Source organism: Dipodomys merriami, unplaced genomic scaffold (assembly GCF_024711535.1).
Source record: "Dipodomys merriami isolate MVZ:Mamm:240054 unplaced genomic scaffold, mDipMer1.0.p SCAF_35, whole genome shotgun sequence".
NCBI classification, from domain to species: domain Eukaryota; kingdom Metazoa; phylum Chordata; class Mammalia; order Rodentia; family Heteromyidae; genus Dipodomys; species Dipodomys merriami.
The window spans coordinates 12,161,369-12,174,441 of NW_027205048.1; the positions used below are offsets into that span (position 1 = coordinate 12,161,369).

At 37.9% G+C, this 13,073-nt stretch overlaps 1 protein-coding gene across 8 annotated transcripts in view; it reads right to left on the reverse strand.

Moving 5' to 3' along the window:
- Positions 1–13,073, reverse strand: part of Ate1 (arginyltransferase 1) — a 106,319-nt gene that overhangs the window by 47,432 nt on the left and 45,814 nt on the right. For all 8 annotated transcript variants that reach the window (XM_069988195.1, XM_069988193.1, XM_069988199.1 and 5 more), the window contains 2 exons: positions 12,783–12,964; positions 9,835–9,934 (listed from right to left, as the gene is read on the reverse strand). In XM_069988195.1, coding sequence (XP_069844296.1) covers positions 9,835–9,934; positions 12,783–12,964 — 282 coding nt within the window. The remainder of the gene's footprint in view (positions 1–9,834; positions 9,935–12,782; positions 12,965–13,073) is intronic.

The window sequence follows — 13,073 nt, forward strand, 5'->3', positions numbered from 1 at the left end:
ATATAATTGGGATTAAATGAGGGAGAAGAATTCAAAACTAATGCCATTGAAAACCTACTTAAAAAAATAATAACAGAAGCCGGGTGCTGACATCTCACGCTTGTAATCATACTACTCAGGAGGTTGAGATCTGAGGATCGCGGTTCAAAGCCAGCCTGGGCAAGAAAGTCTGTGAGACTCTTACCTCCAACAAACTATTAGAAAACTTCAAGTGGCTCAAATAGTAGAGTGCTACCCTTGAGCTGAAGAGTTGAAGGACAGAGCCCAGGACCAGAGTGCAAGCCCCACAACCGAAAGAAAAAATAATAATAACAGAGCAAAATAGTAACAGAAAACATCCCCAACCCCAAGAAATAGAATCTCACTTGAAAGAAGCATACAGAACTCCTAGAAGACAGAAACCGAGAAGAAATACTTCTAGACACATCCTAGTGAAAACTTGGGGTTTATGATACAAAGAAATAGCCAGGTGCATAGCCAGGTGCCAATGGCTCATGCCTGTCATTCTAGCTATTCAGGAGGCTGAGATCTGAGGATCACGTTTCAAAGCCAGCCTGGGCAGGAATGTCTGTGAGACTCACCTCCAAATAACCACAAGAAAACTGGAAGCAGCAAGGCAAGTGCTCTTTTTTTTTTTTTTTTTTTTTGGGTCTGGTCGTGAGGCCTGAACTCTGGGCCTGGGCGCTGTCCCTCAGCTCTTCAGCTCAAGGCTAGCACTCTACCACTTGAGCCACAGCGCCACTTCCGGCTTTTTTCTTATGTGTGCTCAGGAATCAAACCCAGGGCCTCGAGCATGCAAGGCAAGTGCTCTACCACTGAGCCACCTGAAGCGGCACTGTGACTCAAGGCTCAACATTGAGCCTTGAGCAAAAGCAGCTCAGGGACAGTGCCCATGCTCTGAGTTCAAGCCCTAGGACTGACAAAAATAAAAATAAAAACAAAATACAAGGAATTAATTTTAAATGCAGCAAAATCAAAGCAGGAACTTTTTATTACAAGGGGAAGAAGTTTGGGGTTACTGAAGATTTCTCCACACAAACTCTAAATGCAAGGAGAGCCTGGAGTAGTATAATTCAAGTTCTAAACAACAACTGCCAACCCAAACTAGTGTACCCAGCAAAGCTAAAATCCACAATTGACAGCTAACTACAACCTTTCATGACACACTAAAACTAAGGAATTCATAAACCAGCACTACAAAGGATACTAAAGGCAAGCATACAATTTGAAAGAAAATAAAGTTAAGGAAACACAGCATTAAATAAAAATCACTAGACTAGTAAACACAAGAAGAAAGAAGCAAATTGAAAGAAAACAAAATGAAACATGACATATTTCTCCATACTAACGTTAAACATCAACAGACTCAACTCCCCAACCAAAAGATGTAAAACAGAAGATTGGATCAAAAAACAATATCCAACCAAAACCCATCTCCCAAGTCAAAGATAACACAAATTCTCAGTAAAGGGATAGAAAAGGATCTTTCATGCAAATGCATCATGCAAGTAGCCATATTGTTATCTGATAAAATAGACTTCTCATTAAAAACAGTACAAAGAGACAAGGAAAGTCATTACATAAGAATAAAAGGAATGATCCACAAAGAGGAAATCACAGTAGTTAATATTTATGTACCAAACAATGGAGCACCTAATACATGAAACACTCTTACAGAACATGACAGACCCCAACACAATAATACTGCGAGACTTTAACATTCCACTCTCACCAAAGGGCAAGTCAAACAAACAAAAAATCAACAAAGCAGCTTCTGACTTAAATGACAACATAACCCAAATGTACTTAATAGACATCTAGAATATTTCACCCAACACCATCCAATTCTTCTCAGCAGCCCATGGAACATTCTCCAAAACTGATCATATCCTAGGATACACAAGAAGCTTAAGCAAATATAAAAGGATAGAGATAACTTCTTGCATCCTATCTGACCACAATGGAATTAAACTAGTTCTCACCAACCAAACATACTGCAGAAAACACTCAAACACATGGAGACTGAACAACACACTGCTGAACAATAGGCAGGCTACTGAAGAAATAAAGGAGGAAATCAGAAAGTTCTTACAATTCAATGAAAATGAAAACACATCATACCGGAACCTCTGGGATATGCAAAAAGCAGCATTTAGCGGAAAAGTTCCCATCTTTAAAGGCACACATAAAGGAAAAAAAAAACAAAACAGCTCAAGTAAATAACTTCATGATGACACTAAACCTGCTAGAAAAACAGGAACAAACCAAACTCAAAACTACTAGACAGAGAAAGATAGTAAAGATTAGAGCAGAAATCAATGAAACAAATACTAAAAAACTATACACAATATCAATGAAACAAAAAGCTGGTTCTTTCAAAGAAACCAATAAAATTGACAGACCATTAGTTAAACTGATGAAGAGACTCAAAGCAGAAAAATTAGAAATGCCAAAGGAAACATTACAACAAATACCCAAGATTATGAAGGATGACTTTCAAAATCTATACTCAAACGAACTGGAAAATCTAGTAGAAATGGATAAGTTCCTCGAGGTGTACAATATGCTAAGAGGAACCAAGAATATATAAACCATAACATGTAATGAGATTCAGAAGTAGCAGCAGTCTTCCAACAAGGAAAAGTCCAGATGCCAATGGATTCACAGTTGAATTCTGTAAGATTTTAAAGTTGAACACCAGTACTCCTCAAATTTTCTGTGAAACAGAAACAGAAGGGTCAATTCCAAACTCATTCTATGAATTTATTATCACACACATCCCCAAACCAGGTAGGGCTTCAATGAAAAAATAAAATTATAGACCAATGTCTCTGATGATCACAGACACAAAACTCGTTAATACTTAACACCAACAGAATTCAGCAGCTAATTAAAAAAAAAATCAAACATTATGATCAAGTAGGTTTTAACCAGAGATGCAAGGCTGGTTTAACATACATAAATCAACAAATGTATACATCACATCAACAGAGCCAAAAAAGAATCACATGATCACCTCCATCAATGCAGGGAAAGTCTTTGACAAGATACAACATCCATTCTTGTTAAAAGCTCTGGAGAAAGAACAGAAAGGAATAGAAATAGGAATAGAAAGAACATACCTCAAAATAATAGACTATAATACAACAGACCAAAATGCAGCATTATAGTCAATAGTGAAAATGTATTACCTCCCTAAAATAAGGAACAAGGTGGGAATGTCCACTCTCTCCACTCCTCTTCAATATAATTCTAGAATTCCTAGCTAGATCAGTAAGGCAAGAAAAAGACATAAGAGGGATTCACATAGGGAAAGAAGTCAAACTATCCCTATTGGCAGATGACACGATTTTCTATCTAAAGACTCTATCCCTAAGCTCTTGGAGCTGATCAATAACTTTGTTAAAGTAGCAAGATATAAAATTAACCCACAAAAATCAGTAGCCTTTCTATATATCAACAATATACAAGCAGAGAGGAAAATCAGGAAAACAATCCCATTTGCAATACCCTCAAAAAAATAAAATACCTGGGAATAACCTAACCAAGGAAGCAAAAAAACCTTATAGTGAAAGTTATAAAAACCTGAAGAAAGAAATCAAAGATGACATCAGGAAACGGAAAGACCTTCCATGTTCTTGAATAGGTAGAATTAATATTGTGAAAACAGCCATACTAACAAAAATGATGTGCAAATTTAACACAATCCCCATCAAAATCCCAATGAAGTTCTTTACCAAGACAGAGAAAGAAATCCAAAAATTCACATGAAACAACAAAAGACCTTGAATAGCCAAAGCAACTCCAGGAAAAAAAAAGCAATGTGAGTGGTATCATAATTCTAGATCTCAATCTCTATTACAGAGCTATAACAAAAACAGCTTAGTATTGGCACAAAAATAGACCTGAAGATCAATGGAACAGAAGACCCAGAAGTAAAACCATATACTAACAGTTATCTGATATTTGATAAGGGAGTCAAAGATATACAGTGGAAAAAAGACAGATTCTTCAATAATTTATGTTGGGAAAACTGGGAATCCATATGCAGAAAACTAAAAGTAGATCCCTGTTTGTCTCCGTGCCCTAATATCAAACTGGATCAAAGCCCTCAACATCAGGCCTGAAATTATTGCAAGAGGGAATAGAAGAAACATAGAACTTACAGGCACAGGCAGAAACTTTTTGAAAGAAGTCCCAACGACACAGCAAATAGGAGAGACACTTGACAAATGAGATAACATCAAAATAAAAAGTTTCAGCCCAGCAAAGGACATAGTTATGAAACTAGAAAGACAGCCAACAGCCTGGGAGATCTTTACCAACAATATATCCAAAATATACAAGGAGCTCAAGAAAATAACCCTTTCCAAAACTAATAAACCAATCACTACAAGGGCAAAGGAACTAAGGAGTGACTTCTCAGAAAAGGAGGAAAGAATGGCAAAGCAACCTATGAGGAAATGTTCAACATCCCTGACCATAAAGGAAATGCAAAACAATTTTGAGATACCATCTCACCCAAGTTAGACTGGCCAACATTGTGAATTCAAACAACAAATATTGGCGGAGATGTGGGGGGGGAAAGGAACCCTACTACATTGTTGGTGGGAATATAAACTAATACAACCACTTTGGATAGCAGTCTGGAAGTTCCTCAAAATACTAAACATGGATCTTCCCTATTACCTAGCCAGCCACACCATTCCTGGGCATTTACCTAGAACATCAAGCCATATATACCATAAAGACACTTGTATATCCATATTCATTGCTGCTCTATTCACAATAGCCAAGTTATGGAAACTTGACTACGATAGATGAGTGAATCCAAAAAATGTGGTACTTATACACAATGGAATTCTACACAGCCAGTAGAAAAAAATATTATATCATCTGCAGGGAAATGAATAGACCTAGAACAAATCATATTACATGAGGTAAACCAAGCTCAGAGAGACCAATGTCACATGTTTTCTTTCCTATGTGGAAGCTAGATCTCAATACCCCAGGGCATGATAAAATATACAGGATTCTAGATACCCACACACAGTGAGACCAAAGGAGGATGCTCTTAGGGGAGGAACACAGAGCTGCAATACCTATGTGTCTCTGATCATATAAAATAATATTTATTGAAATGAACTCCAAGAAACAGAAACAAGAGGGGCTTTTCTCTGTTGCTGTTTTTATTCATTTATCTATCTTTAGGACAGTAATTGTGGGAGGGACACAGAATGGTGAGACAAAGGGTGAACAAATGCAACAGTGGTACTCCCTAGTTACTATGCTGAAAATTAACTATACAACTTGTTCATGGAATTATACAATTTGTGCGTGGAAAGGAAAAACTGGGAGAAAAAAGGGTAAGGGATGACACTGTCCCAAAAGAAATGTACTCATTACCTAAATTATGTAAATGGAACTCTTCTGTATATCACCTTTATAATAACGATTTAAAAAATTATTTTTTAGACCTAGAATAGCCAAAACAATTCTAGGCAAAAAAAAAAAAAAAACCAACATGGGAGGGATCTTGATGCCAGATTTCAAACTCTACTATAGAGCCATAAAAACAAAGACAGCATAGTACAGGCAAAACCACAGACCCGAAGACCAATGAAATAGAAGACCCAGAAGTAAAACCACACACCTACAGTCAGCTGATATTTGACAAAGGAGCCAAAGACATACAGTGGAAGAAACACAGCCTCTTCAACCACTGCTGGGAAAACTGGGTGGCCACATGCAGAAAACTAAAAAAGTGGACCCCAGCCTATCACCATGCACCTTAACATCAAACTCTGAATCTCTGAAACTACTGCAGGACAGAGTAAGAGAGACACTTGAACTTATAGGCACAGGCAGGAACTTCCTGAACAGAGTCCCAGGGTCATAACAAATTGGAAAGAGACTTGACAAATGGGACTACCTTAAAATAAAAAGTTTCTGCACAGCTAAAGTTATAGCAACCAAACTAGAAAGACAACTAACTAATTGGGAAAAAATATTTACCAGCAGTATATCAGAAAAGGGGTTAATACCCAGTATATACAGAGAACTCAAGAAAATAATCCCTCCCAAACCTAACAAACCAATTACTAAATGGGCAAGGGAACTAAAGAGAGACTTCTCAGAAGAAGAGATAAAAATGGCAAAGAAACACATGAGGAAATGTTCACCATCCCTGGTTCTGAAGGAAATGCAAATAAAGACAACCCTGAGATACCACCTTACCCGAGTCAGAATGGCCCACATCCTACAGTCAGCCAATGACAAATGCTGGAGGGGATGCAGAGAAAGAGGAACTCTATTACACTGCTGGTGGGAATGTACACTTATACAACCACTTTGGAAAGCAGTCTGGAGGGTCCTCAGAAAGCTAAATATTGACCTCCCTTACGATCCAGTCATACCATTTCTAGGCATCTATCCTGAACAACAGGAACCAGTATACAAGGACAGCACTGTTCACAATAGCCAGGATATGGAAATAACCCAGATGTCCCACCACAGATGAATGGATCCAAAAATTGTGGTATCTATACACAATGGAATATTATGCAGCCATTAGAAAGGACAAATAATGGCATTTGCAGGGAAATGGATGGAGCTAGAAGAAATCATGTTGAGCAAGGTAAGCCAAGTGCAAAGAGACAAACGGCACATGGTCTCCCTGATTAGTGGATGTTAAATCCAAAATGTTAGGTGATACGACAAAATTAACAGGACTTAAGAAACAAAGGACTTCAACTCATCTGGTCGAATCACTACTAAATAACCCCATGCTGATGATCACATGTATGGTATATATGTGCACACTGGAGGGGAACCAGGAGGACGACACAGAACTAGAGGGAATCAAGGAAAACATACAACAGCAGGACCCATCAGCTGCACTGGACATTGATCAAACTGAACCAAGCAACACAATGGCAGCGATGTGAGGGAGGGAACAAGTGGAAAGAGGGAACAGCGGATGCTATGCAAAACAAAAGAAATGTACATATCACCCAATGTGGAAGAAATAACTGTATTGCAAAGCTCATAGAACTCATAAATGTTATAGACTATGATAGACAATTTGCTCCATGAAAGAATGTGTTTGTGACTTTAACTAAGCATCACTATTCCACAATACTGTGAAATTTGGGAAATTTATGTAACCACTTAATCACAATAAAAAATTTGGAAAAAAAAAGTGAAAGCAGAGAGAGGTTAAAGAAAGAAACAAAAAAAATGTATTTTTTTAAAAAAGCCAGAAGCAGAGGTTCAAGTGGCAGAGAGCTAGCTATAAGTGCAAAAGCCAAGTGAGAGCACAAAGCTTAAAAAAAAAAAAAAAAAAAGACCTATTTTATTTTGCTTTGAAGTTTTTGGAAAGGGTTTATTTTAGTGTAACAGGGTGAAAGCAGGAGGAGCACAAAGGGAGAAAAGCATTTCTGCTTTCCAGCAGGAAATAGGAGTTAAAAGCTTTGAAAAGATCTATTTTTAATAATCAGACATGCTGTTTCTTCATATTTATTCAAAACATAATACTTTTAGCTAAAATATAGCAAATCATTACTCTCTAGTTACCTAGGATTAGTTTAGATTCAATCATAATGCAATGGAAATATTTTTTAAACTGACAATACATAAATTAAAATCAACATGTTTTTGAGGGCCCAAAAGTAGTTTCAAAAAATGGTGCTAGGAAAACACAGGCTTTAAACTTTCAATTTAATATTCAAAAATTCTATTACCTCACAGTATTTACAAAATCACAAAGGATCAAACAAAATTTCAGAATCATCTCCTCCAAGAAGAAAAGAGATGAATATAATATACTAGAAGAAATTCAAGTTTTGTTTATTTAAATTGAGTCCCAAATCAACTTTCCACTTTATGTTGTAACCAACTTAATTTCACTGTGTGCTGAAACCAACATACTGAGTTGGGGATTTGGAAATGAGGAATTAGAATCCCTGAAATGCTTTTATTACTGTAGATCAGATTAGAACTATTAAGCTTAGGGGTACTTAGAAAGAATTTGGCATTTGTGCTGTTCACTGCTGAGCAATATATTTCTAGTATTGCTCAACATATATCCCATGAATAAAAAGAGAGCAAGAAAGCAACCAAGCATGAGCCTGTCTCTTATGCAACATAATTTAATTAATATATATCCTTAAGCTGTAATTATGATGAGCTTGTGTTGGATTAAGCCAGACTACACAGCATGGAAGGCATTTTTAGAAATCTTCAACTTATAGCAAGATATGGACTGATGTGAATTTCCATGTGGAGCTCTACCTAGAAAGACTACAGAGCATAAAATACTGAAGTCTAACTATAGGCCATAGAGATATGAATTCAAAGTCTTCATGAAGAGCAAAGGGTCAATGGAACTCAAATCACTTCTACTAACGTCTAGAAATGAGAAATGGGTTAAAATAGAGTAATTCAGAATTAAGAAAAACTTGCCAGGAGAAATACTGTGACACTGCACATAAAACACTGAATAGTAGGACACCTAACATGACAGATTGGAAACTAAATCCTTGCAAGTCCCAAAGTCAGCTATAAATACACTAAATAGAAGAAGGTTAATATACAAAGTAATCTTGTAAGTGGATTAAAATATCTAGAACATGTGAGTTTTCTACCCTGAACTAAATTAATTTAGATCTAGCACTGTAAAATAAAAATGAGCTCAAGAACACAGTAGTAAAAGGTTAAGTATGTGGAAGTAGAAAATATCTCTATATGTATATACAGGGGGGGGGGGAAGGTGTGTGTGTGTGTGTGTGTGTGTGTGTGTGTGTGTGTGTGTGTGTGTGTGTGTGTGTGTGTGTGTGTGTGTGTGTGTGTGTGTGTGTGTGTGTGTGTGTGTGTGTGTGTGTGTGTGTGTGTGTGTGTGTGTGTGTGTGTGTGTGTGTGTGTACGCATTTAAATTTTTCCCACATTCTTTGGTCTGAAATCAAAGACTCTCAACTGTCCAGCTTTCAAGGTCATTCCAGTCCCCTGGTTATCATTTGTACAATGAAATGATAGGCATCCATATCAAAGGTACTGTTACCTCAACTCCTTATAGGTTCCTTCTCAAAATGTGTGGCCTATCATGCCTTCTCTTTCTCAAGCCCCTCTTTTCCTTCCTTGTTCAATTTGTGGAGGAAAACCCCACGTGTGGCCAGGCCAGTTACTAACCGCTCTAAGAGATGGTTTTACACAAAGTGCTTCAGGGCTGGGAAGGTGGCTCAGTGGTAGAGCGCTTGCCTTGCATGCCTGAGGCCCTGGGTTCGATTCCTCAGCACCACATAAGAAAAAAGAAAAAAGCCGGAAGTGGCGCTGTGGCTCAAGTGGTAGAGCACTAGCCTTGAGCTGAAGAGCTGAGGGACAGCGCCGAGGCCCAGAGTTCAGGCCCCATGACCGGACCCCAAAACAAACAAACAAACAAACAAATACACAAAGTGCTCCAGCTTTACCTAGAAGACCCTTAAATGTATCTCCGCATGTTATGAACTTACAGGGCTTCATACATGAGGCAGGAGAGAAATCTGCCCCTCTGGGGTTTCATTTTCCACTACAATTTACTAAACATCAAAGGGTTTTACTACAGTCATAAAACCCATTGTAAAAAAAACTCTGAAATATTCTTAAATATCTCAGTATCACAATGCCAGTGTGATGAAGATTATGACTCTCATTACATGAAGTGAATTTCTTGAGATAGCAAAGGGGTCTCCTTATTATCCCACTCATCCTTGTTCAACACTCCAGTCTTCTGCCCTGAGACACAGTTCATTAAAGATCTCTCTTTTGTAATGAAAACACAAGCATGAAAATTGACTTTACCTTGTATTTCATCTTGGCACAGGAATGAATGTAGAAACCCATATAGTAATAGCAAAGCTGAGATGTTTGTTCATGAAGCTGCCTAGCAAAAGCAATTTCTCTGCCAAAAGAAGATGAAAGTAAAGTTAATTCTGGCTCCAATTTTAAAAACAAAACAAAAAACTCTATGTAATCTGATGGTAAATATTTGGTAAAATATGACTATTAAGTATAAAAAGAAACAACTCCTGAAAGAAAAATAATTTTCAAAACACTAAGATGATTATTACTAAAGAGACACCCAAAGGCCTTCCAAATTGTTTGAGCAAAAGGCATCAAAGTTCAGTAGGGTGCCGGTGGCTCAAACCTATAATCCTAGCTAGGAGGCTGAGATCTGAGGATTGTGGTTCAAAGCTAGCCAGGGCAGAAAAGTTCATGAGACTCTCATCCCCAATTTACCACCAAAAAAGCCAGAAGTGAAGCTGTTGCTCAAATGGTAGAGCACTAGCCTTAGAAGGTGCCCAGGCCTTGAGTTCAAATGCCAGGATTGGCACTAAAAAGAGAAAAAAATAAGGTAACAAAGTTTAGAGTGTACATTAGGCAAAGTAATGATCTAAAATTCAAATAAAATTAGAGAAAGCTACAAGCATCAAATTAAAGAAAGCTACAGTGTCTGGTTATTATTCATTATGTCCTCCAATTTTCAAAACATCTGGGCTGCTAACAGAATAAAACAGTACATTAAAACTCAAAAGCCAATAAACATAGGAAGAATAACTATTATTATCATTAACATGAAAGTATTTTCAGGCATGTATGATACATAACTTATTCTTGTAGCTGGGTGCAAATTTAATGTCTATTATCCTACAGAAAGAGAGGTGAAAAGTACCAAGATATATAACCTGGCTTTCTTTATCTCACTTCTCAGAGTCAATTCTAAGTAGAACCTGAGTGCATTTCTAAAGCATGAGGAAAACTTTTATTTTTGCTTGACTCTTGAAGGTTTTATGGGTTTTTTTTTCTTTTTTCTTCTTTTAGCTGTATGGATGTTTGAAATTCAGAGAATTTTTTTCTTTTTTTCTTTTTTTTTGGTCGGTTGTGGGGCTTGAACTCTGGGCTTGGGCGCTGTCCCTGCGCTCTTCAGCTCAAGGCTAGCGCTCTACCACTTGAGCTACAGCGCCACTTCTGGTTTTCTGGTGGTTTACTGGAGATAAAGAGTTTCACAGACTTTCCTGCCCGGGCTGGCTTTGAACCGTGATCCTCAGATCTCAGCCTCCTGAGTAGCCAGGATTACAGGCGTGAGCCACCAGCACCCGCCGGTCGTGGGGCCTGAACTCTGGGCCTGGGCACTGTCCCTCAGCTCTTCAGCTCAAGGCTAGCGCTCTACCACTTGAGCCACAGCGCCACTTCCGGCTTTTTTCTTTTTGCTTATGTGGTGCTGAGGAATCAAACTCAGGGCCTCATGCATGCAAGGCAAGCACTCTACCACTGAGCCACCTTCCCAGCCCCTCAGGGAAATTTTTAATGGAATAAATATTCTGCTTATTTTGCAAGTTCAAATTTGCACTGTTGATAAGTTGCTAACCCAAAAATTCATCTTTAAGTTATATGTATTTTTAAATACAAGCAGAGCAAACAATAGTCTATATTCCTAGCTATTCAGGAGGCTGATATCTGAGGATCACATTTCAAAGCCAGCCAGGGAAGACAAATCCAAGAGCCTATTAATTCCAATTAACTAGTAAAAAGCCAGAAGCAAGGCTCAAGTGGTAGAGCACCAGCCTTGAGTGAAAAAAGCTAAGCAAGAACTCAAGGCCTTGAGTTCAAACCTCAATATCAACACAGGCACACACACATACACATGCACATGCTCTCTAACACACAAACACAAATACACACACAAACCCCTTACATACTATATAAAAACCTGAAAATATAAAACTCTATTGATTGTAGGATTGCTTGAGAAACTGAAGAAACTGGGGGGGGGGGTATGAAACAGAGTTCACTGAAATACATTAAAATCAATAGTCAAATTAGCATCTTTTAATCTGCTTTCCTTATTTTCCTTCAAAATGTTAGTCTCCTGTTTCCTTGTCTATCAACTCAACAACTCATCTTTCAAGAACACTGACAGGTGGCAGGCAAGTGCACGTGTGGGTGCACACATGTGCACACACACACAAACACACACAAGCAGGAATAAAGGTTTTTTCATGAAAACCCCAATCTTCATACAATTAAAAAATTGCACTGTGTTATGTACGTATGTATGTATAGCCAAGTCCAGAAGGAAAACCATCTTCTAGTGAGGGTCACAGAGTCAAGATATAAGCCAGGCATTTTCATCCTGCTTTTATCCTGAGATAGTTCCATGTCCATAATGATGCTCAATCAACAACATAACCATAAAGCAATTCTGTCCAGAATCATCATGTCACTCCAGTTTGTATACACACACTCTGCAATGACGGTACAACCACAAAACTGCCTAATGAAACATTTCTCAAAATGCTTTCCCTTCCTCGGGCAATGTGGGACTGGAAACCAGCATTTCTTCCAGAAGACATAGGTTTTTATTCATTTATACCACATTAACTTCTAATTGACAGTGGAAGAATATGTATGATACTGATGACAACATTTAAGGGACAACATTTAAGTAACTTCAGTGGTATTGACACGAGAGTTTAAACAATGGATGAAAACACCAGAAGCATCAAAACAATGGTTTCCTATACACTGGCATGTGTGGAAACATTAAAGTCTTACAAAATTACCATCAGATATGGCATTAGTTTTTTTACAAGTGTTGTTTATAAATACCAATGTATAATAAAAGATTATAGCAACAAACTATTATATATACTGTCAAGTAGGATTTCTACCCTACTCTGAAATATGACCAAATGAGTAATTATTTGAAGTTCTCTGTAACCCATTACACCTGCAAAAAGCAATCTTACCGTAAGGCAGAGTAGACCCCCAGCGATAGAAATGAATAACCAGGATCATAGTACAAGTAGACAGACGACACACAGTGTGGAAGGATGTCAATCACCCCTACGGCAATGATCTTTCCATCAAGCCAGTACTGCTGGTGGAAGGAGCCATATCCACACTCTGGTCCATTAGGGGGATTTTCTGCCTGTGAAACGCAGACACAGAAACACAACCAGTCAGCAGTGTTTCCTCCACTTTAAAAGTTCATAATTAGCTTAGTACACTTCTGTTTTACTTAAGTTACTAAGTCTTAA